The sequence below is a fragment of the Orbicella faveolata genome, unplaced genomic scaffold (genome assembly GCF_042242905.1).
Source record: "Orbicella faveolata isolate gen_17 unplaced genomic scaffold, um_ofav_v1 contig_46, whole genome shotgun sequence".
Lineage (NCBI taxonomy): Eukaryota > Metazoa > Cnidaria > Anthozoa > Scleractinia > Merulinidae > Orbicella > Orbicella faveolata.
Window position 1 is genome coordinate 2183213 of NW_028301576.1, and position 18240 is coordinate 2201452.

Here is an 18240-nt window from a genome sequence, read left to right on the forward strand (position 1 = left end):
CCAATGACATAGCAGAACGTACCGGCCAACACAAGGTATTTGTCTGTCCTTCCACTTTCGAAGGGAAAAGGGTCCTGGGTTGAATGATGGTATAATACATTTTAAGGTTACAGTATACCTTCAGGGGTGTCTCGCGCGCAAGCGATGTAGCGCGTGCAGTTTAAGCTGTAGATACCTAAACCCTATATCAAATTAAAGCTTATGGAGCTGGCTATCAAACTATACCAAGAATTTGGAAAGAAAATGAATTGTCGAATTTTTCACGACCACTAAATGTGAGCGCCCGAATCACCTTTCGAAAGCTACAAGTCAAAGCGAATTTCGTTTTTCGCCAATTTAATTTTTTCCTCGGTTTCAGGGCCCAAAGCGCTTAAAAAACGTGTCTGCGTTTTGGCATATTCGATTGCAGTAAAAAGTTACAGAACATTTTCGAAATAGGATTAAAAAATGTGGAGTGATCGTACAAAAATCGCTCTCGAAGAAAAAGTATTTCGAAATTAACAATTCCCAGACACTCTTTTGTAGTTTATATGTTAAAGTAGCCATTGTCCAAATTTAAGAGCAATTGAACAAATTCCCTTTGAGTTATAACTCTTTAAAATGTCTGCTTCAAGTGAAAAAATTTATTCGAGAAAACAGCGCTAAGAAAAATTTTCTGCTTCGCAAACAAACTCCGCCCACAAACGCCTTCAACTGGGTTCTCAGATAACCAAGCCAATCAGTGCAGGGAAACTTTACTACCGTTAACCTCCTGGTGAAATTTACGCGCGAATCTCTATACGATAACTATAGCTTCATCCGCGTGGCGAACTTTCGCTTCTTCACTCATTGATGTATTTTCATTCGTTCTTCGCTGTTTTCGCTTTTTCGAACCGGTCCATGGCTTAAACGTGGTCTATGTTTACTTATAACTTAATAGAGACACGCCTAATATCAAAAATGCTGGGTAGTCAGAACAACAATGCTGATCAACTGAGTAGTCAATTCGTGACATCCATATAGGTAATTCCCGCGAAAATCGTCTCGGTTGATTGCATACGCGCCATAGGGCTGTCAATCAAGAGGTAAACTTTTACTTCGGTGAAAACGTAAAACCGCCATTTCTCCGCTAATATTTAGCCTTTTTCAAATTTTTTTTCAGAAATTAGAGATTATTCTTCGACCACTATTTTGACCCAAAAATCCAAATTTGAAGAAAATTGCCGACCCGAAGGTATACTGTAACCTTAAATGTACAATATGAAAATTTGATAGATGTTTAAAAGCATACTTAGTGCTATATAACATATTAGATTATGATAAAGATAAATTAAAGTAGCAATGATGCTACCAATTGACTCTGTCTTTGTTTGGATTTGTTATTTTAAAATTATTAGGAAACCGATTTTTTTTTTTCTTTTTTTTGACAACAACTGCAATTCAGACGCGCACCTTAACCCTACAGTCATCTCCTTTAGTGACTGAAACCTTTTTACACTATTCTAGATGGCATATGAATCCACCGGAAGTTAAAAACGCATGATGAACAAGATACTTGACAACGGTTTCATGTTCTATTGTGAATAATCGATGTACGGGTGAAGTTGGGAGGGCAAGAAAGAAGATTAAGGAAATGCCGGAAAATTCCGGTTATAAGACCCCCTCCGATGGTTTGCACGCATGTTGTGCGTTTGTATTTCATAATAAAAAAAAACTCGATTTCTCAGAAGATCTTTCGCAGCTACCCTGCGAGCAGAGTCGTTTCGGATCTTATTCGTAACCTATTCGCAGTCGATCTAACGGCGCTGAGTCGCGTAAAGCAGATTACGTTTTCGTCTTCAGGCGAGAAGAAAAATTTGTAGGGCAAGACGACGAGAAGTTTACAAGGTAGAGTGGCTCAAATATCGAGAATGAGGAAATCCATCGGAGCAATGCAGCTCATGTAGTGAAGGTTTGCCAGTTCTTGTACCTCATACAGTATGTGCCGTAGCGGTGAACCAATAAACCAGACAAGAGATATGTTTAGCGCATCATGTTATGAAGACTCGAAGACTAGAACAATTTAATAAAAACTTAACTAGTGAGCAGCACTCCGCGAACTGTAGTTGTAAAACTGCTTTATTTCTCCTATGCGTTTCCTGTAACTAACGCACACTTCGTCAGCGAGTTTAACAATACAACCGAAGCGCCTGTATATATACCTAACTCGTACAAGAGTTTACATTTCGTAGGAACACACCTACGGATATACAGATAGGAACGACAAACTCCGCGGTAATGCGTCTAGGAAACAGGCGGTAAATTTCGGCAAGGTGTGATATATTTTGTGCGTGATATAATTTTCGGGCCCACAGTTTTAGGTTTTTTTTTTTTTTTTTTTTTTGCATTTCTAGCTTAGCGACCGGGCCATCGTGACAAAGTTGTCTCCAACCGCATCAAAAAATACCCCGTGACGAAATTCAAATCGTGTGGCCAAGATAATCGGTTACGCATCGAGGCGGAGCAAAAATGGAAAGCAAGAGCTGGAAAACCAGCGATTCTCGGGTGGTTAAGGTAAACTTAGTTGAAACCTCGGGAAAAAGCGAATGGGAAGAAGAGTTAACGACGGCTGCCATGAGGCAATTTTGACGAGATTAAAACATTTTTGTGGAATTTACGGCGCTTTGAGTGCGGGCCGTCTGGCCAGTGGGTCGCCCTCCTAAGTTTCGTTTCTCTTTAGGGGAAGCAAACCCCCAGAAAGTAAAACTCGCCTAAATGGCTCTAAACCACCTCCAAAAACGCAATGCAAACATAACGTAAGCCATTTTATTTCAATTATTTCTTCCACCTAGCATTTAGAGAAATTTTCTAAACTAAATCGTGATGACCTTAGATTTCAGTGAAATCGCAAGGGGAAAAATAATTGAACGCTCGGTTTCGAGCTTGCTGGCCGAAATATACCCCACTAAATTTCAACACTGAAAAAGTAGCCCAGACCGGCTTACGCGCAGCTTGATTTTGACCAACTTAGGCTTCATTTCCTAGAACTTGGACCATATTTCCTAGTCCCAGGGACTCTAAAATAAATCGTGATGACCTTGGTTTTCAGTGAAATCGCCAGGGGAAAAATAATTGAACGTCGGTTTCGAGTTTGTTGGCCGAAATATAGCCCCACTTAATTTCAACACTGACAAAGTAGCCGAAACCGCCTTACGCGCAGCTTGATATTGACACCTCAGACTTGATTTCCAAGAACTTGGACAGTATATCGCAGTCCCAGGGAATTTAAACTAAATCGTGATGACCTTGGTTTTCAGTGAAATCGCTAGGGCAAACATAATTGAACGCTCGGTTTCGAGCTTGCTGGCCGAAATATAGCCCCACATAATTTCAACACTGAAAAAGTAGCCAAGCCCGGCTGACGCGCAGCTTGATTGTGACCAACTTCGGCTTGAGTTCTAGAAACGTGGACGATATTTCCCAGTCTCAGGGACTCTAAACTAAATCGTGATGAACTTGGTTTTCAGTTAATTCGCCAGGGGAAAAATAATTGAACGCTTGGTTTCGAGCTTGCTGGCCGAAATATAGCCTCACTTAATTTCAACACTGAAAAAGTAGCCTAGACTGGCTTACGCGCAGCTTGATTTTGACTAACTTAGACTTGATTTCAAGAACTTGGGCGATATTTCCCAGTCCCAGGGACTCTTAAACTAAATCGTGATTGTGGCGTGACACGCGTGACGATAGTCATGTGATTAGCCAGTCACGTGTACCTTGGCGCCTCGTGGCGCAGCAGTTGTTGTAGAGCAAAACTCCAACTGCACATTAAAAGTTTTGTTATAGTTTCAGCCCGTAGCTCTGTGATTTTATTGTCATCACAACTCAACAGTGATGACCTTGGTTTTCACTGAATTCGCCAGGGGAAAAATAACTGAACGCTCGTTTTCGAGCTTGCTGGCCGAAATATAGCCTCACTTAATTTCAACACTGAAAAAGTAGACGGGACTGGCTTCCGTGCAGCTTACTTTTGACCAACTTAGGCTTGCTCACCAATGAGGAACATAGTTATTAAGAAACGGAAAACGGATCAATATCAGCAGCTGGGCAAAGTCCCTTACGTAAAAAACTTATTTAAATTACTTAAAAGTCCCCTATGTAACTACAACAATTTAAACTGTTACAATTACTGTCAGGACCCCCTATACAGTTCTGTTGTCCTAAAAGTTCCAACTTCCCTAATAATTCTTAAAATTTTTCAAGATTCTTAAATGTCTTAGAGGTTCGAACTTTAAGAGTCCTTAAAGTTCGAATTTTAACAGTCCTTAAAGTTCGAACTTTTAGAGTCCTTAAAGTTCGAACTTTAAGAGTCCTAAAAGTTCGAATTTTTAGAGTCCTAAAAGTTCGAACTTTAACAGTCCTTAAAGTTCGAACTTTTAGAGTCCTTAAAGTTCGAACTTTAACAGTCCTTAAAGTTCGAACTTTTAGAGTCCTTAAAGTTCGAACTTTAAGAGTGCTAAAAGTTCGAACTTTAAGAGGCCTTAAAGTTCGAACTTTAACAGTCCTAAAAGTTCGAACTTTAAGAGGCCTTCAAGTTCGAACTTTAACAGTCCTAAAAGTTTGAACTTTTAGAGTCCTTAAAGTTCGAACTTTAAGAGTGCTAAAAGTTCGAACTTTTAGAGGCCTTAAAGTTCGAACTTTAACAGTCCTAAAAGTTCGAACTTTTAGAGGCCTTAAATTTCGAACTTTAAGAGTCCTTTAATTTCGAACTTTAAGAGTAATAAAAGTTCGCACTTTAAGAGGACTAAAAGGACTAAACTTGTTCTATATCAGCACCGCTAGGACTCTTTAAAGTTGTGGAAGGCATCCGGCATAGCAACTAAAAATGGCTCTTAAAGATCTGATTCAGGCAAGTGTTCTGAAGTCAATCGGTGTAGTTGAATATCTGACTCAGTTAAATCTGACTGGCGGGTTCAATCACAAACGTATGCTTCCTTTCTCCCTCACCTCCCCCCACCACCTGTCCTCGCCCGAAATAAAAAATTGACTTCTAATAGTGGGTCATTTTGTAATTCAGGCACTCCGTTTGTGTTAAACTAAGTCAATATGGTGGTGTATCAGCAAAGCGTGTAACAGGAGGTGAAACTGTTTATTTAACTCAGCAATAAACAACATATATATCAATGATTACAAGTTTATTCTTTCGCCGATTTACACAGCAATGATTCGATGTTTTTGAAATACAGATGCAATGATTGCAATGGCCAACCTGTTAAACTATCAACTTCATACAACTTTAAAAGTTTCTTAATGCAATACTTGTAACAAAACTAAATCGACTGTCTTAAACTCCTACATGGATTCGCATTTTGGTAAAAATATTGACCCATTAATCATCTACATATCATTGATAACTAAGGTAACTAAGGTAATTGTGTAGTAATAAAGTAGTTTCAAAAAGGTCAAAAAGATTCTTTTCATTCAGTGGTGAAATGCTAAAAGTTCTATTTTTTTTATTTTTATTTGTTCATTTATTTAATATTTAACCAGCATTTTCTCACTGATTTATCAAAGATACAGCTAAGTTATATCCTGAATGTAACCTGAAAATAAAATCAAAGAAGAATGTATTTACTTTTAATTTTCAGTGATGATAAAGCCCAGTTAAGAGTACCATTAAGTATCAGAAAGTGAAGAAACTCAGGACTCGAGAAAAACCTTTTTTTCCAGTTTGCCATTCTGACAAGCAGCACTCAAATTTTGCTTGCCCTGGGCAAGTCTTAGTTTCCTTTTTTTTAAAATTAGATTGCAGATTACTTGCCTAGGTCCTTGGCAATTGGGCAAGTTAGAAATTTAAGTTACTTTTCTTGCCTCTGTTATGGACGAATGAACGATGGTGCCCCCTGCATCGATTTAAGGTGATTAGGTTCATCTATTTTTTAACTGTGAAGGGAAGGGGAAAGTGGGTAGATGATGATGTAAACAATCATAAAATTATTTTAGCCCAAACAATGAAAAACGTATTGGATTCCAAACAACTTCCTTACTGTTCCACTATCATCGGCCACAGAACTCTCTTCCCGGGGGCGTTTCGAAGTGCCAACCTAAAACAAACAAATAAAATGTCTTACATCCTTGAGTGTCTTTACCTTTACCATGATGTATTTTGAAACTTCAGTAACAATCCTTTGAAGTTGATAACAAATCTTAGTGTTTGACCGATTACTTTAGCTTAACTGTTCAGGTGTTAGAAATACAATTGAAATTCAAATCAAAGGTCTCTTTGAGGCTACGACTATTTTGCATGATGAAATACATGCATCAGTTTTTGGCTTTGTCGCCAAAATAGATTTCTTTCTTCTGTCCCTTGTTTAAACCTCTTAAAATCACGCTTTAATCACTGCGTATTTTGTACTGACTGGTCGTAACTGATATTACTTTAACCCATACATGTTCACATGCTTAGTGACCAATTTATTTGTGTCCGCCCCTGCTGGAAGGAGCCCAATGTCATGTCATCTAGCAGCTCATGCACAAAACGCTGTTAGAACAGGGAAGTTTTGCTTTACCTTCCCACGCTCGAACAGAGTCTCTTTAATCTATGATAATTACTAGAGTATAATTTGTACCTGGGCATCTAAAGCTAACAACCTTTTGCGTCGAACCTGGAAGGAGTTAAAACAAATAATTTCATGAGTTTTTAGCTACAATAATAATCAACAGGTTAACTTTTTACCTAACTTGCTTACCTGTGGTTAGTGCCTGTGGATTATGCAAATGGTAGGAAATGTGGCTCGAAATACGTTCTGCATTGGTATGATTAAATTAAATATTGCAGTACAAGCAATTGAGGCATACCCCTCAATATTACATTTTATTTAATGAATCGATTATTCAAATTTTGAATGCACTAGACGTTTCGAGAATGCAATGATGAATTGATTACTGTCAGTGCTACTTTACCCGAATATACATGTACATATAATGGGTTTTATAATTAACTAAAAAAATGAATTTGATATCATTGAATCTTGAAATGACTATAGCGAGTGCAATAGTGAAAAAATTACAAGATTGCAGTCTTGAAAAGGCTAGTGGGTTCAATATTCAAGTAATGAATTCATTTATGTATTCTTGAGGGGTACACTTTAACTGTAAGGAATAACACTTACCTCGTCATCATCAGCAACTGTTTCATTTTGACTTTCTTGGGTTTCTTCTGCATGTTTTCTTTGGTCTTCCTGTTCCTGAAAATGTTCGGCAGAACTTTCAAACCTGTTTCATCCCTTTTCGATGTCAATTTCCCTCAAATTTCTACCCATGTCTGTACCATTGAATATTTTCAAATTTGGTTAAAAATTGAGCACGATCAGCGTTTTCAATTGAAACTTACCGATAGTAATAATTCCGCCTCTTGTCGCCTCCGTATTACTCTGTTTTGCTGTAAAAGTTCCCGGTAATAATTTACCAGTTTGTATTAATATTGATTACAATTAAAATGTTGTAATAACAGAAATTGTGACAGTTCTTGCATTTGGCAGATTAGATTGGAAAAGTGTCATCTAGAACAAATTTCTTTCAAAAGACTCTCATGCACTATGTAATCATGAATGATTACTGTTTAATACACCAATGACACTAATGTTCCACAAGCAATAAGTCATACTTTTGACTTTTGCTGTTTAAGATTCATTTTGCATGATTAAAATGCATGTAAGAATACATCACAAAAAGAATAAATCATGTTCCCTACTCGCTTAACAATTACTACTGGAGAGAATGGAGAATATTTTATTATAGTGGAGGAGATACAGTGTAGAAGCAGAAAACTTAACAGGCGTTCCTCAATTCATTTATAATAACAGTACTTAACTCTACCTTCCTTCTAATAAAAAGTGACAAAAGTATTACTTCTACATTCATTAAGCCAAAATAGCATTCAATACAGGAAACCTAACTAATAATACTAGTCTTACCTGTTTGCTTTGATAGCCTCGGCAGCTTCCTGAGCATCCTGGATTGAATCGCTCAATTGAACAAGGAAGTTGTCTTCCTCTCCTTCAATGGGAATTTTAAATATAACACTTCCATTAGCATGTCTAAGCATGTGATTACTTCCCATTCACAACCTACATGTACATATCATTTCTTCTCAAACCTCAGGAACCACTGCATAATGTTTTTACTAAGGGGGTTCTTTTCATCTCTTCTGCTTTGGTAGTTTCTTTCTCAAGAAATTTACAATTTGCACTTTTTAAACAAGGCTAAAAGAGGGCCACTCGTGACATAACCTCTTATCTCAAATTAACATTTGACACACACACACACATACACAAGCAAGGTAGTATTGCATTATGATCACCTGTCAAAATGTTTCCTACAACCATCCTAGCTGCCGATGCTGTTGGATGCATTATGTGCACCTGGATGTCACTTCCACTGTTGAAGATTCCCTGCTTTCCACATGCTACAATATAGCAATCAAAGGACACATCACCTTTTTGCAAGTGTTGTAAGGTAGTATCAAATAATACAAAGAATTAGTTTAAAGCAACATCAGCCTTGCTCATAACAGCCAGTCAATGGACAGTGTCTGGCCAAAATGAATATTTGTCCAGACAAAATTTTGGTATGGCAGTCATTTTGACTGGTCAGGTACCTCACTTTCAAATTATAATTAACACCACTGGCCACCATTCAAAAATTATTTTGAGCCCTGTAACATATGTAATTGTAGCATACCACAAATTAGTTACCTTCCTCGTCAAACTGGCTCCCTTTCAAAGCTACATGTACATAGCAATTGGCCAGCTGTGGCAAAAGATCTATTGTCGTCATTAATGATCTGAACCAAAAAGGTAAAAAAAACATAATTGAACGCTCGGTTTCGAGCTTGCTGGCCGAAATATAGCCCCACATAATTTCAACACTGAAAAAGTAGCCAAGCCCGGCTGACGCGCAGCTTGATTGTGACCAACTTCGGCTTGAGTTCTAGAAACGTGGACGATATTTCCCAGTCTCAGGGACTCTAAACTAAATCGTGATGAACTTGGTTTTCAGTTAATTCGCCAGGGGAAAAATAATTGAACGCTTGGTTTCGAGCTTGCTGGCCGAAATATAGCCTCACTTAATTTCAACACTGAAAAAGTAGCCTAGACTGGCTTACGCGCAGCTTGATTTTGACTAACTTAGACTTGATTTCAAGAACTTGGGCGATATTTCCCAGTCCCAGGGACTCTTAAACTAAATCGTGATTGTGGCGTGACACGCGTGACGATAGTCATGTGATTAGCCAGTCACGTGTACCTTGGCGCCTCGTGGCGCAGCAGTTGTTGTAGAGCAAAACTCCAACTGCACATTAAAAGTTTTGTTATAGTTTCAGCCCGTAGCTCTGTGATTTTATTGTCATCACAACTCAACAGTGATGACCTTGGTTTTCACTGAATTCGCCAGGGGAAAAATAACTGAACGCTCGTTTTCGAGCTTGCTGGCCGAAATATAGCCTCACTTAATTTCAACACTGAAAAAGTAGACGGGACTGGCTTCCGTGCAGCTTACTTTTGACCAACTTAGGCTTGCTCACCAATGAGGAACATAGTTATTAAGAAACGGAAAACGGATCAATATCAGCAGCTGGGCAAAGTCCCTTACGTAAAAAACTTATTTAAATTACTTAAAAGTCCCCTATGTAACTACAACAATTTAAACTGTTACAATTACTGTCAGGACCCCCTATACAGTTCTGTTGTCCTAAAAGTTCCAACTTCCCTAATAATTCTTAAAATTTTTCAAGATTCTTAAATGTCTTAGAGGTTCGAACTTTAAGAGTCCTTAAAGTTCGAATTTTAACAGTCCTTAAAGTTCGAACTTTTAGAGTCCTTAAAGTTCGAACTTTAAGAGTCCTAAAAGTTCGAATTTTTAGAGTCCTAAAAGTTCGAACTTTAACAGTCCTTAAAGTTCGAACTTTTAGAGTCCTTAAAGTTCGAACTTTAACAGTCCTTAAAGTTCGAACTTTTAGAGTCCTTAAAGTTCGAACTTTAAGAGTGCTAAAAGTTCGAACTTTAAGAGGCCTTAAAGTTCGAACTTTAACAGTCCTAAAAGTTCGAACTTTAAGAGGCCTTCAAGTTCGAACTTTAACAGTCCTAAAAGTTTGAACTTTTAGAGTCCTTAAAGTTCGAACTTTAAGAGTGCTAAAAGTTCGAACTTTTAGAGGCCTTAAAGTTCGAACTTTAACAGTCCTAAAAGTTCGAACTTTTAGAGGCCTTAAATTTCGAACTTTAAGAGTCCTTTAATTTCGAACTTTAAGAGTAATAAAAGTTCGCACTTTAAGAGGACTAAAAGGACTAAACTTGTTCTATATCAGCACCGCTAGGACTCTTTAAAGTTGTGGAAGGCATCCGGCATAGCAACTAAAAATGGCTCTTAAAGATCTGATTCAGGCAAGTGTTCTGAAGTCAATCGGTGTAGTTGAATATCTGACTCAGTTAAATCTGACTGGCGGGTTCAATCACAAACGTATGCTTCCTTTCTCCCTCACCTCCCCCCACCACCTGTCCTCGCCCGAAATAAAAAATTGACTTCTAATAGTGGGTCATTTTGTAATTCAGGCACTCCGTTTGTGTTAAACTAAGTCAATATGGTGGTGTATCAGCAAAGCGTGTAACAGGAGGTGAAACTGTTTATTTAACTCAGCAATAAACAACATATATATCAATGATTACAAGTTTATTCTTTCGCCGATTTACACAGCAATGATTCGATGTTTTTGAAATACAGATGCAATGATTGCAATGGCCAACCTGTTAAACTATCAACTTCATACAACTTTAAAAGTTTCTTAATGCAATACTTGTAACAAAACTAAATCGACTGTCTTAAACTCCTACATGGATTCGCATTTTGGTAAAAATATTGACCCATTAATCATCTACATATCATTGATAACTAAGGTAACTAAGGTAATTGTGTAGTAATAAAGTAGTTTCAAAAAGGTCAAAAAGATTCTTTTCATTCAGTGGTGAAATGCTAAAAGTTCTATTTTTTTTATTTTTATTTGTTCATTTATTTAATATTTAACCAGCATTTTCTCACTGATTTATCAAAGATACAGCTAAGTTATATCCTGAATGTAACCTGAAAATAAAATCAAAGAAGAATGTATTTACTTTTAATTTTCAGTGATGATAAAGCCCAGTTAAGAGTACCATTAAGTATCAGAAAGTGAAGAAACTCAGGACTCGAGAAAAACCTTTTTTTCCAGTTTGCCATTCTGACAAGCAGCACTCAAATTTTGCTTGCCCTGGGCAAGTCTTAGTTTCCTTTTTTTTAAAATTAGATTGCAGATTACTTGCCTAGGTCCTTGGCAATTGGGCAAGTTAGAAATTTAAGTTACTTTTCTTGCCTCTGTTATGGACGAATGAACGATGGTGCCCCCTGCATCGATTTAAGGTGATTAGGTTCATCTATTTTTTAACTGTGAAGGGAAGGGGAAAGTGGGTAGATGATGATGTAAACAATCATAAAATTATTTTAGCCCAAACAATGAAAAACGTATTGGATTCCAAACAACTTCCTTACTGTTCCACTATCATCGGCCACAGAACTCTCTTCCCGGGGGCGTTTCGAAGTGCCAACCTAAAACAAACAAATAAAATGTCTTACATCCTTGAGTGTCTTTACCTTTACCATGATGTATTTTGAAACTTCAGTAACAATCCTTTGAAGTTGATAACAAATCTTAGTGTTTGACCGATTACTTTAGCTTAACTGTTCAGGTGTTAGAAATACAATTGAAATTCAAATCAAAGGTCTCTTTGAGGCTACGACTATTTTGCATGATGAAATACATGCATCAGTTTTTGGCTTTGTCGCCAAAATAGATTTCTTTCTTCTGTCCCTTGTTTAAACCTCTTAAAATCACGCTTTAATCACTGCGTATTTTGTACTGACTGGTCGTAACTGATATTACTTTAACCCATACATGTTCACATGCTTAGTGACCAATTTATTTGTGTCCGCCCCTGCTGGAAGGAGCCCAATGTCATGTCATCTAGCAGCTCATGCACAAAACGCTGTTAGAACAGGGAAGTTTTGCTTTACCTTCCCACGCTCGAACAGAGTCTCTTTAATCTATGATAATTACTAGAGTATAATTTGTACCTGGGCATCTAAAGCTAACAACCTTTTGCGTCGAACCTGGAAGGAGTTAAAACAAATAATTTCATGAGTTTTTAGCTACAATAATAATCAACAGGTTAACTTTTTACCTAACTTGCTTACCTGTGGTTAGTGCCTGTGGATTATGCAAATGGTAGGAAATGTGGCTCGAAATACGTTCTGCATTGGTATGATTAAATTAAATATTGCAGTACAAGCAATTGAGGCATACCCCTCAATATTACATTTTATTTAATGAATCGATTATTCAAATTTTGAATGCACTAGACGTTTCGAGAATGCAATGATGAATTGATTACTGTCAGTGCTACTTTACCCGAATATACATGTACATATAATGGGTTTTATAATTAACTAAAAAAATGAATTTGATATCATTGAATCTTGAAATGACTATAGCGAGTGCAATAGTGAAAAAATTACAAGATTGCAGTCTTGAAAAGGCTAGTGGGTTCAATATTCAAGTAATGAATTCATTTATGTATTCTTGAGGGGTACACTTTAACTGTAAGGAATAACACTTACCTCGTCATCATCAGCAACTGTTTCATTTTGACTTTCTTGGGTTTCTTCTGCATGTTTTCTTTGGTCTTCCTGTTCCTGAAAATGTTCGGCAGAACTTTCAAACCTGTTTCATCCCTTTTCGATGTCAATTTCCCTCAAATTTCTACCCATGTCTGTACCATTGAATATTTTCAAATTTGGTTAAAAATTGAGCACGATCAGCGTTTTCAATTGAAACTTACCGATAGTAATAATTCCGCCTCTTGTCGCCTCCGTATTACTCTGTTTTGCTGTAAAAGTTCCCGGTAATAATTTACCAGTTTGTATTAATATTGATTACAATTAAAATGTTGTAATAACAGAAATTGTGACAGTTCTTGCATTTGGCAGATTAGATTGGAAAAGTGTCATCTAGAACAAATTTCTTTCAAAAGACTCTCATGCACTATGTAATCATGAATGATTACTGTTTAATACACCAATGACACTAATGTTCCACAAGCAATAAGTCATACTTTTGACTTTTGCTGTTTAAGATTCATTTTGCATGATTAAAATGCATGTAAGAATACATCACAAAAAGAATAAATCATGTTCCCTACTCGCTTAACAATTACTACTGGAGAGAATGGAGAATATTTTATTATAGTGGAGGAGATACAGTGTAGAAGCAGAAAACTTAACAGGCGTTCCTCAATTCATTTATAATAACAGTACTTAACTCTACCTTCCTTCTAATAAAAAGTGACAAAAGTATTACTTCTACATTCATTAAGCCAAAATAGCATTCAATACAGGAAACCTAACTAATAATACTAGTCTTACCTGTTTGCTTTGATAGCCTCGGCAGCTTCCTGAGCATCCTGGATTGAATCGCTCAATTGAACAAGGAAGTTGTCTTCCTCTCCTTCAATGGGAATTTTAAATATAACACTTCCATTAGCATGTCTAAGCATGTGATTACTTCCCATTCACAACCTACATGTACATATCATTTCTTCTCAAACCTCAGGAACCACTGCATAATGTTTTTACTAAGGGGGTTCTTTTCATCTCTTCTGCTTTGGTAGTTTCTTTCTCAAGAAATTTACAATTTGCACTTTTTAAACAAGGCTAAAAGAGGGCCACTCGTGACATAACCTCTTATCTCAAATTAACATTTGACACACACACACACATACACAAGCAAGGTAGTATTGCATTATGATCACCTGTCAAAATGTTTCCTACAACCATCCTAGCTGCCGATGCTGTTGGATGCATTATGTGCACCTGGATGTCACTTCCACTGTTGAAGATTCCCTGCTTTCCACATGCTACAATATAGCAATCAAAGGACACATCACCTTTTTGCAAGTGTTGTAAGGTAGTATCAAATAATACAAAGAATTAGTTTAAAGCAACATCAGCCTTGCTCATAACAGCCAGTCAATGGACAGTGTCTGGCCAAAATGAATATTTGTCCAGACAAAATTTTGGTATGGCAGTCATTTTGACTGGTCAGGTACCTCACTTTCAAATTATAATTAACACCACTGGCCACCATTCAAAAATTATTTTGAGCCCTGTAACATATGTAATTGTAGCATACCACAAATTAGTTACCTTCCTCGTCAAACTGGCTCCCTTTCAAAGCTACATGTACATAGCAATTGGCCAGCTGTGGCAAAAGATCTATTGTCGTCATTAATGATCTGAACCAAAAAGGTAAAAAAAGTAATAGTTAATGAGGCTCCTATACGGTATTGTTCACAACAAAAGGAAAATGGTTAAATACTACAGTGTAAAACATGCATGACCATGTGAACAAGAAGATACGACAAGCTGTCATAACGAAAACACAGTGTCTTTTATCAAGAAAATGAAGAAAATAGCTGCATTAGTTGTACTACATGTTGTATTCCTAAAAAAAATCTTTAATACCCACCTAATAATGCTAATGGCCTTTGCACTTGGGATATATCAAAGAAGCACTAGTGGAGTGCAATCTTCATGGCTCTGCCTCCTCATCTGAGAAATTATAAGAAACTCTGCTGTTAAATTATTATATCCCGCATATACCTCTACGTGTTTTGGGGATTTGTACTCTTATACATGTATTTTTTAAATCCGGGATTTTTACTTTATAACACTAATTAAGCTTAATAACATCATAACACAACTTTTTGACAGATATTTAGTTTACACTCCCTCGCTTGGGCCTACTTTGCATAAAATATGTACACACTTAAAGCAATCTGCCCTGCCGCAAATACTTCTAAATAATCATAATCAAACAGTCATCACAACTTAATGGGATAAAATAAGATAGTTCTTTTTTTGAGTACCACTCAGGCCCAAGCAAACTTCACATGCTTATTCTTCTAAGGCAGATTTAGAGGGAGATGCAGGGGGTGCAGCCCCGTCCGAGATGAAACCCTCTAGATCTTCATATTCACTTTCAAAATTTGTGTACTAATGCACTTATGTGCTATTAGCAAAAAAGTTTGGTGTGTCATGAACATGCATTCACAGTCGATACCTCAGGTTCTTGTTTGACAAATCTATAATTATCATAACGTGAATTTGCTATCACTTACTTCCTGAGCATTAAGGCAGAGAAACTGGAGCCTTTGTGGTACTTTATACGCTTCCATCAACTTTGTCAAGAGCTGCACATCATATGCAGGTCCTGCTGATTCATCTGAGGAAATGTATGTATAGTTGTAATAATGAGACAAATATGCACTGAGTGCAAAACCACAGTTTAGTACTAGGACTCTCATTGTTGTTAGAGTGCAGAAGAATTGTTAGGCCAGTTTTCTATTTAATAGATGTTTGTGTAGTGCAGTGCCAGCAAAGGGGTTAGGATGCAATACCATGATTCACCTGAGCCATCACCTGGGTTCACTGCAAAAATTTAAAACCTAACTTAAAGTGACTTGTAAATTGATGATAAAAATTGCACTTATCAACTCACTTGCTTCAGCACCTATCAGATGATTGCACTCCTCTTCTACAGTTCCAACTAAAAATGGAAATCAATGTGATTATTTAAATCAGTACTGTGTATTGTAATTGGATTGTCATTTAAAGTGCATTAATCTTTGAACATAAATTTTCACATTGTGTAACTGTAACCACAGACAGGTTTAAAAATGTTAAGACGGTACTTTGCTGTAATTCTGGTGAGTTCCTTGGTCTATCTGCATTTTTTAAAAAAAAAGCTTTTTCATTGATGAGCGTATTAATGATGGGCACTTGATCGTGATTTAATCAATATTACGTAACTTTGGGCTCCTCAAAATTTTTCCCAGACCGAAGCCTTGATGATAAATATGGGTTATTGACCAACAGGAGGTTGAGATAGATGACTGGATATTGACCAAGTTCTTTTTTTTTTTTTTTGCGTGTTTATGACCGTGACAAAGCTAATCACAGCATGATATTCGGTTCATCTTGCCCGCTTACAGAGGTGGTCATATAATAATTTTCTTTAGTGCCTGATCGTGAGATATTTTTTAGGAATGACGGCTTAATTACTTATTTATACTAGTGACCAGAGTAATTATACATGTTGTCTCTTGACACTTGTAATTATGTGTGATTGTGGCACAATATTGATATCATCACAGTATTTAATGAAACATCAATTAACTTAAGTTATATTTTTCTTAACAGTACTGGTCAGGATCATCAACATTTACCTTCTGTTGCCTGATCAGCACTCTGATTAACATCCTTCGTCACTGCACCACTGATAGTGATTGAATCTACAAATCAAACCCCAAAATATGAAAGGTGCTGATTTATTTCTTTTTACTCTAACATAGGAATTATTTTGTGACCAACACTATACAATTGAGTACCCATTTAATTTTTTCTCAAATCTATCTTTCAAATGCTGATGCCAGAATAATAAATTATTATTAAGTCAAGAATATCAAGAACATTAATACATTCAGCTGTCATAGTGCTTGTTTACTATATCTTGACTTACTATAAAATGTCTCCACAATCTTTTCCACCTTCCTTTGTATAAAATCTTTGAAAAGAAAGTTGAAAAAAATCATTGCCCATAACTGAATAACTTGCAACTACAGCTGTAATCAATACTCTCTCCCTAACTTATCCTCTCTGTCCTGGCATGAGGCTTCCGAAATGAAGCACTTCTCATTCTCACAAATGGTAACGCTTAAGATCTGAAGTCTTAATATATTAAATGCCTATACATCAGACTTACCTTTTCCAAATATTACAACTTGAGCTTATAAGTAGACATGTTATCACGATAGAAGATTTACCTGTACATTTGGGCACTAGGGTGGGAGTGGACGAGAAGACTGGCGTCCCTAAATCATCGTCACTGTCATCATCTGAAGAGTGAGGTAAATATATAATTAAAAACCTTATCTCGTAATTGCAACACAACTATCAATTAAGATACACACAAGTACAATGTAACAGTTGACTTGTATGGAAGTTTTAAGACTTGTTATTTGCCTGTAATAAATTGCTCCAATTCTTTCGAATTTGGACACGGCATCTGATTGGGTTCTGTCATGACACGATGTTTTTGTTCCGGAAGGCAGTCGTAGCACACACAACCTTTTTGTATGGGTGAAAGCTGTCTGGGTTCTAGATGCAATGCTTCATGATTATCACTAAAAAACCATCAACATGACTTCTCACGTACTGAATGCCATTTGTCTGTCACACAACAAAGAAACGCAATGCACTGACCATCACTCAAACAACCACATCAATATGACTAGTATGACCAACAGGACAAATAAAAGCACCATACCGAATTGTGGAGCTAGGGCAGTACTGGAATCATCATCCTCAATCTCAATTTGTTGAGTTGCTGCATTTCCTCCTGTGCATCAAGAATTTAAAAACTATGTAAGTATATATGTATATCACTTAAAATTGGTCAGCAAATACTTCATAGACAACTGTTTAAGTTGATGCTCAAATTAGTGTTTAGAAATAGAATAAACAACTCCAACGAACCTTCAGCTTGACTTTGGCCGGCTTCTTGATTACTTGGCCCTGCACCATCTCCACTTTCTGTGAAAAAAATGAAATCCAATTGCTTTACATGCATAAGATCAAATGGTCACACAGATCACGCGTAACTCGATGTATAACTCATGAATCGACGCGTCACGCGTGGGTTTTCTTGCGCGCCGTACCACTTAAGGTGGCTCCATAGGGTAATCATTTATGGCGTTGCGCGCGCAAGCGTTATGTTTTGAATGCTGTTTTTGCATTTGTGTTTTTCACCCAGTCCTCTCAAACTTGCCAAATGTAATAAGCAATGATTAAATAGTGTTTTAGTACCGTCTATGTTAAAATTTTGGGTTTAAGTCTTAAATTATAAATGCCCAAATCAATGTGTTTTTTGCCATTTTTAAGGCTTTATTTGCGATTTTCTTAAATTTCCTTCGGTGAAATCTTCAAAAATTTTCACAGCACATCGCACCCAGAAGGACACAAATTTTAAACACGAAAAAAGTAGGGTTTGTAAAGGCAGTTTTTTAGATTTTTTCAGATTTACGTCTTTTACCGCTGCTAAAAAAATGGACTAATAGATTTCCCTGGAAAACGAGTTCCGACTAA

At 36.9% G+C, this 18240-nt stretch overlaps 3 protein-coding genes across 3 annotated transcripts; all 3 read right to left on the reverse strand.

Annotated features, from left to right (window-relative positions):
* Window positions 1–5133: 5133 nt before the first annotated feature.
* Window positions 5134–8805, reverse strand: LOC149097921 (uncharacterized). Its single transcript, XM_089278425.1, has 7 exons — window positions 8712–8805; window positions 8318–8422; window positions 7932–8013; window positions 7128–7202; window positions 6585–6620; window positions 6003–6059; window positions 5134–5558 (listed from the first exon to the last, which is right to left on the reverse strand). The coding sequence occupies exons 1-5, from the start codon at window positions 8791–8793 to the stop codon at window positions 6599–6601; spliced, it is 366 nt and encodes a 121-aa protein (XP_089134551.1). The 5' UTR covers window positions 8794–8805; the 3' UTR covers window positions 5134–5558; window positions 6003–6059; window positions 6585–6598.
* Window positions 8806–10663: 1858 nt separating this feature from the next.
* On the reverse strand, window positions 10664–14324 carry LOC149097922 (uncharacterized). The gene is made up of 7 exons (XM_089278202.1): window positions 14242–14324; window positions 13848–13952; window positions 13462–13543; window positions 12658–12732; window positions 12115–12150; window positions 11533–11589; window positions 10664–11088 (listed from the first exon to the last, which is right to left on the reverse strand). Exons 1-5 carry the CDS (start codon window positions 14321–14323, stop codon window positions 12129–12131), a joined length of 366 nt encoding a protein of 121 aa, XP_089134328.1. The 5' UTR covers window position 14324; the 3' UTR covers window positions 10664–11088; window positions 11533–11589; window positions 12115–12128.
* LOC149097923 (uncharacterized) lies at window positions 14246–17849 on the reverse strand. The gene is made up of 9 exons (XM_089278201.1): window positions 17632–17849; window positions 17423–17494; window positions 16920–16991; window positions 16616–16660; window positions 16323–16388; window positions 15596–15643; window positions 15216–15319; window positions 14564–14646; window positions 14246–14330 (listed from the first exon to the last, which is right to left on the reverse strand). The coding sequence occupies exons 1-8, from the start codon at window positions 17723–17725 to the stop codon at window positions 14599–14601; spliced, it is 549 nt and encodes a 182-aa protein (XP_089134327.1). The 5' UTR covers window positions 17726–17849; the 3' UTR covers window positions 14246–14330; window positions 14564–14598.
* Between the last annotated feature and the right edge of the window lie 391 nt (window positions 17850–18240).

What these genes read in the sequence shown, in the direction of transcription:
- LOC149097921 (XM_089278425.1), bottom strand. Translation starts at nt 8,793, where the DNA reads ATGACGACAATAGATCTTTTGCCACAGCTGGCCAATTGCTATGTACAT. An exon ending in GAGGCTATCAAAGCAAACAG is followed by an intron (nt 7,203 to 7,931) that starts GTAAGACTAGTA and finishes GAACATTTTCAG; the next exon opens with GAACAGGAAGACCAAAGAAA. An exon ending in CAGTTGCTGATGATGACGAG is followed by an intron (nt 6,621 to 7,127) that starts GTAAGTGTTATT and finishes AACTCCTTCCAG; the next exon opens with GTTCGACGCAAAAGGTTGTT.
- LOC149097923 (XM_089278201.1), bottom strand. Translation starts at nt 17,725, where the DNA reads ATGCATGTAAAGCAATTGGATTTCATTTTTTTCACAGAAAGTGGAGAT. An exon ending in CGGCCAAAGTCAAGCTGAAG is followed by an intron (nt 17,495 to 17,631) that starts GTTCGTTGGAGT and finishes CTTGATGCACAG; the next exon opens with GAGGAAATGCAGCAACTCAA. An exon ending in TCTGCCTTAATGCTCAGGAA is followed by an intron (nt 14,647 to 15,215) that starts GTAAGTGATAGC and finishes ATAATTTCTCAG; the next exon opens with ATGAGGAGGCAGAGCCATGA.
- LOC149097922 (XM_089278202.1), bottom strand. Translation starts at nt 14,323, where the DNA reads ATGACGACAATAGATCTTTTGCCACAGCTGGCCAATTGCTATGTACAT. An exon ending in GAGCCAGTTTGACGAGGAAG is followed by an intron (nt 13,953 to 14,241) that starts GTAACTAATTTG and finishes GCTATATTGTAG; the next exon opens with CATGTGGAAAGCAGGGAATC. An exon ending in TGTAGGAAACATTTTGACAG is followed by an intron (nt 13,544 to 13,847) that starts GTGATCATAATG and finishes TTCCCATTGAAG; the next exon opens with GAGAGGAAGACAACTTCCTT.